The 5851-nt window shown below is 57.3% G+C and overlaps 1 protein-coding gene across 1 annotated transcript; it reads left to right on the top strand.

Moving 5' to 3' along the window:
• Positions 1 to 1663: 1663 nt before the first annotated feature.
• On the top strand, positions 1664 to 5251 carry RTN4RL2 (reticulon 4 receptor like 2). The gene is made up of 2 exons (XM_006034769.2): positions 1664 to 2148; positions 3016 to 5251. Exons 1-2 carry the CDS (start codon positions 1732 to 1734, stop codon positions 3808 to 3810), a joined length of 1212 nt encoding a protein of 403 aa, XP_006034831.1. The 5' UTR covers positions 1664 to 1731; the 3' UTR covers positions 3811 to 5251.
• Positions 5252 to 5851: the final 600 nt, after the last annotated feature.

The following is a 5851-nucleotide window of genomic DNA, read 5'->3' as shown; positions in this document are numbered from 1 at the left end:
AGCCGCTCAGTAGCGGGTGGTTTGGGGGGGGGAACTGAGCAGCCCCACAGTCATTGGGCAACTTGGATCCACCCCTAGGGCCAATGGGGCTGTGCCCTTCCCTCTGCTGTCTGTCCCCCTCCCTATGTAGGAGACCCTTGGTGGCCTTTTAGCTGTGCTGGAGTCCTGCCAGCCCTGCCTCTCATCCCTCCCCTGCCAGGATGGCCATCCTTCTGCAAAAGGGTTAAGAGAAGCTTGGGAGTCCATCTGGGTTGGAGCAGAGGGTGGGTCTCTAATCCAGTAGGCTTGGGGGGGTGGGGTGGAGAGGGGGGTTGGAGCTCAGCTGGCTGTATCTGGATCCAGACAACTGGGTGGGGCAGATCTGGGTAGTGATGACATCCCTATCCGAAGGCATGTGTTGCTAGAGTCCTCCAGCTAAAGACGGCTCTGAGCAAGATTAAAAGAGGGGGGGGGGGGAGCCAGGAGCACCCAGCACGGGGAGCTGCAGGTGAGACTTGCTCCACACATGGCAGGAGGACTTGGGGGGGAGGGGGGGATGGGACTGGTGCAAGGCTCTTATGGGGCAATTTTATTGATACCCCAGGGTGAGAGACTGGGTGAGCCATGAACTTTTATCAACATACTAGAGTGAGAGACGGCCTGGTGCAGAGCACTGCAGAAAGAACTTTATGAGCACCTCAGTGTGGCAGACAGGGAGACGAGCCATCCTGGGCCAAAGGAAGAAGACATTTATCAATGCCCCAAACTAGACAGAGTCAGCCAGCAGGGAGCATCCTTTCAGGGTCACCTTCTGATGGGGAATGCTGACTGTCCTGTATCTAGCTGGATGGAGGAGGAGGGGCTGAGCCCCTGGGTTGGAGGGGCTGTCCCAGGAAGTGGCAGTGACTCTCTCCCTGGTATGAAACGGGGGCCCTGCATGTTACCCCCCTCTCTCCCACAGGGAATTGGAGGGCTGCTGGAGCCAAATGCATGGGAGGCAGAGTGGGGGGGCCGGGGAGGGGAGCATGTGCTGAAGCAGTGAGTGGGTAACGAGAGAGTGGGGAGGCGGAGGTGGTGTGAACAACAGGAACGGCAGCAGCTTGTGTCACTTGGTCTCGCGTCAGCCTCCACCTACACACACACGCTGGGGAACACGCGCTCGCACACGGGAGCACACACTCACATGGGGCTGCACGCGAGCCCTCATGGGGAGTGGGTGCACATGTACCCCTGCGCATTTGCTTTGCTGAGATTAGCACGCCAGAGTGTTCCTCGTGCAGGGGGAGGAAATGTACCTGAGCTGCACATGCATGCATTTAGCACACCTGGCCACGCACCTGCTCCTTTGAGGGAGAGAGAGCCATGCCCTGCATGTACAGGCTCTCTACATGTAGAGAACAGCTCCCCTGCTACCTGGGGAGTGGGGGCCTGGGCCTGTCTACATGAGTGGGTGTTGTCCTGCCTAATCTCAATGGGGAGGGGGAGCCTTCTGTTAGACAGGGGTGTATTGTGTCTGCATGGCTGGAGGAAGGGGGTCCTCATGTGCTTGAGAGAATGGGGTGTGGCTCCACCTGGGCAGAAAAGCTGTTGCTCAGTCCTGGTGGGACAGAAAGACCATGATATTGTCCACTGTTGCCTGGTGGAGCTGCCTCCCACTCACCCTGCCTCTTCTTGTCTGCAGGCTGGGTCCCCACGCTCTTCGGCCTTTTTGTGCTGCTGGGGGTCCTGCCCACTGGGGCACCCACCTGCCCCATGCTCTGCACCTGCTACTTCTCGCCACCCACGGTCAGCTGCCAGGCCAACAACTTCTCGTCGGTGCCCCTGGTGCTGCCCCCTAATGCCCAGCGCCTCTTCCTGCAGAACAACCTGATCCGGTCCCTGCGGGCAGGCACCTTTGGGCCCAGCACAGTGACACTGTGGCTCTACTCCAACAACATCTCCTCCATCCAGCCTGGCACTTTCCGTCACCTGCCTGCCCTAGAGGAGCTGGATCTGGGGGACAACCGGAACCTGCGCAGTCTGGAACCAGATGCCTTCCGTGGGCTGGAGCGCCTGCAATCCCTGCACCTCTACCGCTGCCAGCTCAGCAGCCTGCCCAGCACCATCTTTCGTGGCCTCTTCAGCCTCCAGTACCTCTACCTGCAGGAGAACAGCCTTATGTACCTGCAGGTGAGTGGGAAAGGGGAGCAGCAACCCCATGGACCTGAGGCAGGGAGGGGGAGGGGCTTGGCCTATAAGGCCTGCAAGGGAGAAACTTTTTTGATTCCTCTGAAGGAGGGGAAGAGATGTCCAGAACTTTGTTAACACCTTAGAGGACAGGGACATACAAGACACTCCCACAGACAGTGCACAAGTCACCCACAGCCAGGACTCATGCCGGCTTTGAGAGGAGTGAGCTGATTCTTGGGGAAGGGGGATTGACTAGCTGGGCATTAAAGAGCATCAGGAAATGAGATGGGAGGGCCTTTCCCTTCTAAGAGATGCTGTTTCCAATATGGTTTTAGGCTATTGAAGAGCTGGTTGGCTCAGAGAGCTTCGTAGCTGTGGAAGAAGCCCAGGGCTGGTACAGCAGGGGGCTTTTGGTTGAAAGTGAGGAGCACCAACTAGGGGGGTGGGGAGTTGGAGAGACCAGGACAAGAACAGCTTTCAGTGCGTAATAGGGGATTTTGGGGGCATGGTTTAAGGCTCCCCCCGCCCCCCCCCTTCCTCTCCAGGAGCTGGAAGCCCAGCTGCATACTGAACACGGCTGGTGTGCCATTACCTGCCCCCCCACCCCTTCCGCACTCTCCTGCAGTGGCGGGCTGCTCCGTTCTGTGCCAGCCAGCTACTCTCCGACCACAAGCCCATCCGGGCGGGCACTGCGGCTGGCCAACGGCAGGGAGTAGCCCAGCCCTGCAGCCCACACTGGCTGGAGGGGGGAGGGGCAGGACCGGATCATCATTGCTGCAACCCTTCCACCCTATCCACTGCCTGGGGGGAGGGGAGATTGGCTTAACCTTAAGGGCTCTATCCCACCTGCCTGCCTCACTCCCTCAGGATGACCTGTTTGTGGACCTGGCCAACCTGAGCCACCTCTTCCTGCATGGCAACAAGATCCGGCTGCTGTCGGAGAACGTCTTCCGAGGACTGTGGGGCCTGGACCGGCTGCTGCTGCATGTCAACAGGCTGCACTCGGTGCACCGCTGGGCCTTCCGTGATCTGGCCAAGCTCACCATCCTCTATCTCTTCAACAATAGCCTGGCTGTGCTGCCAGGGGAGACACTGGCTGACCTGCCCTCCCTGGAGTTCCTGCGCCTCAACAATAACCCCTGGGCCTGTGACTGCCGTGCCCACTCTCTCTGGGCCTGGTTCCAGCGCACCCGGGTCTCTAGCTCAGACGTGACCTGTACCAGCCCCGCTGAGCACCGGGGCCGTGACCTGAGGCGCCTCAGCCAGGCTGATTTCGGGGCCTGCCCCCCTGCCAACCATAATCATGCCCCTGCCCGGCCTGCCCCAGGTACCAAGCCCAAGTGGGGTGGGGAGGCTGTGGCTGGACGTCCCCGAGGCAATGGTTCCTCCAACCACCTGTATGGGCTGGGGGAGGTTGGGGCACCCCCAGCTGACCCCTCCTCTTTCTACCGGGACCTGCCGGCCAATGATATCCGCAGCCCCAAGTACGACTCTCCCACTGAGGATGACTACTGGAATGGCTACGGCAATGAAGAGGGGCGCCTCAAGGAGGGTTGCACAGGTGCAGCCTGCTCCCCACTGGACTCTGAGGCCTATCGGCCGGGTGTGCTGCCCACAGCCCTGTTCTGCCTAATGCTGCTGCTGCGGTCCCTCTGGCTCTGACTGGCCCCTGGCAGACTTCTGCGGACTAAGGAGACAGTGCATGCAGGGCTGGGGCATAGGCCCCTATCAGTTGACTGAGAGAGCAGAGGGTTGGGTGCACTTGCAGAACTCATTGGGTGAACTGCTCTCCCTAGGGCACATGCTGTTGCTGCTTGGATGGGGATTGGATGAGCCAGGGAATCCTTTCCTTGCCCCTGTCCCCCATACCTATCAGGGGGCCCTGAGATGCCTACATGCTGTGGGACCAGCATGTTCCATCTAATACTCCCCCACATATCCTAGGGGCCTCCCCATTTCACATCCTTACACTGGTTGTCCTCATTAATGCTGGTGCAGGCTGTACTCTTCCCCCCACCCCGAGATGGGCAAGGGAGATAAAGGTCCCCTGCCCCAGGGGGAAGAGGCTCTAGGTTGGAGGTGAGGCAAGGTCTAGCTGCCCTCTACCATCTTTTTTTCCTTGCCTGCAAAGGGTGCTAAAGCCCAATCTGTTGAGGTGAGGGGGGGATATGGGAAGAAGTAGTGTCCCTTCACCTACCCTATATGCTATCCTGCCTCTTTTTTCCCCTTCTCCCCCACCCCTACACATACAAAGGAGAATTCCAGAGTGGCCTCCTTCTGGAGAGGGAGGGAGCATCATCCCCCTCTGATTCAACTTACCCTACCCACCCTGGTGTGTCAGGAGGGCTGGCAATGGCCTGTGAGACTTTGAGGCCCCTATCATCCTACCCCTCACTTGTCCCCAGCTCCTACACTCTGCAGCCCTGAGCCCATGGTCTCCCTGCAGGCACTATGTTCCTGTGCTGAACATTTCTTTTTGCTCCCCTCCCTCTTCCTAAGAAGCAAAAAAGGAGAAAAAAGGTTGGAAAATTATTTATTAAAAATTATATTATTTTAGGACAGTTTGTCAGACTTAGTCACTGGGCGGCAGAAGGTCAGCAGGTGCTTTGGCAGGGACAAGGAGCTCAGCTCCTAAGAGCATTCATCTTCAGGCTATGGGTGGCTTAAAGCTGGATGACCTTTCCTTGCAGTGAAAGGGTTAAATGCACAATTCCTTCCACCCCTACCTGGGTCTCCCAAAGGTTGAGGCACAAGATAGTGGCTGGCCCATGTGGGCTGACTCCACCATCTTTCTGGCAGTAGTCTCGTCATGACTCCGCCTCAGCTTTAAGTTAAAAGCCACTAAAGGCCCATACTTCTTGATATGAACCATGGTTTGGAAAGATATGCGTTGTCTATGTGTGCCCTTGCCCATGGTGACAGACCCGAGCTCTCATGTCTTTGACTTCAAAAGCCATTTGAGACCTAGGAAACTTCTCCAGGGCAGTGTGATCTGCACTTTGTCAAAACAAAGTTTTTGCTCAGGAGCCTAGTGGTGGTTGTGATTTGCCTTGCTACTACAGTTTCTCCAAGAAGGCAGGACTCCCTGCTTCAGCAAAACAGTGTAACTCTAAAATCTAGTGATAGTTGGAGAACAACCCTGCCATGAACCCGTTGGCTGTTGTTTAAAACACAGGAGGCACATTGAGGGGCACTCTGCACTATTTTCCATTTGGTGTGTCATTAATGTTGGTGAGGGACTGTGGCAGTGTCAGGGTTCTGGGTGCTGGGTTGTGGGGCAAGCTTGGCTGCTAGGGGCAGGTTTATGGGAAAAGTAGTGAGGGCAGGGCAGCATCAGAGGTTGAAAGTGAAAAGGGCAGGGTGGGGGAGTATGGGTAGGGACAGGCCTGAAGAGACTGTCAGGAAGGGAGGGGGAGTCATATCTGATGGTGGTTGTCTGTACTTCAGATGGGGAGACTGGATTCATTGTTGGAGGGAGGTAGGAGTCTGTTTGTTGCTGGCATCAGCTGCAGGCCAAGGCTTAGAGCTGGCTTGGGGGAGGTGGAGATAACTGGTGCTGGAGATGAGCTCAGGTTAGGGGTTGGGATGGGCTGGGGCTAGGGCCAGTTGCTGGTGTCAGGGAGTTGTCTAGGTCAGGGTTGAGGGTGAAGTTAGTCACAGGCACCAGGTGTGAAGCTAGGGATGGTCAGGGTTAAAGTAGGGG

This window comes from Alligator sinensis, unplaced genomic scaffold (assembly GCF_000455745.1).
Source record: "Alligator sinensis unplaced genomic scaffold, ASM45574v1 scaffold639_1, whole genome shotgun sequence".
NCBI lineage: Eukaryota > Metazoa > Chordata > Crocodylia > Alligatoridae > Alligator > Alligator sinensis.
The sequence above is the reverse complement of the archived record's forward strand: the minus strand, read 5'-3'. Positions and strand labels throughout refer to the sequence as shown.

What these genes read in the sequence shown, in the direction of transcription:
- RTN4RL2 (XM_006034769.2), top strand. Translation starts at nt 1,732, where the DNA reads ATGCTCTGCACCTGCTACTTCTCGCCACCCACGGTCAGCTGCCAGGCC. An exon ending in ACAGCCTTATGTACCTGCAG is followed by an intron (nt 2,149 to 3,015) that starts GTGAGTGGGAAA and finishes TCACTCCCTCAG; the next exon opens with GATGACCTGTTTGTGGACCT.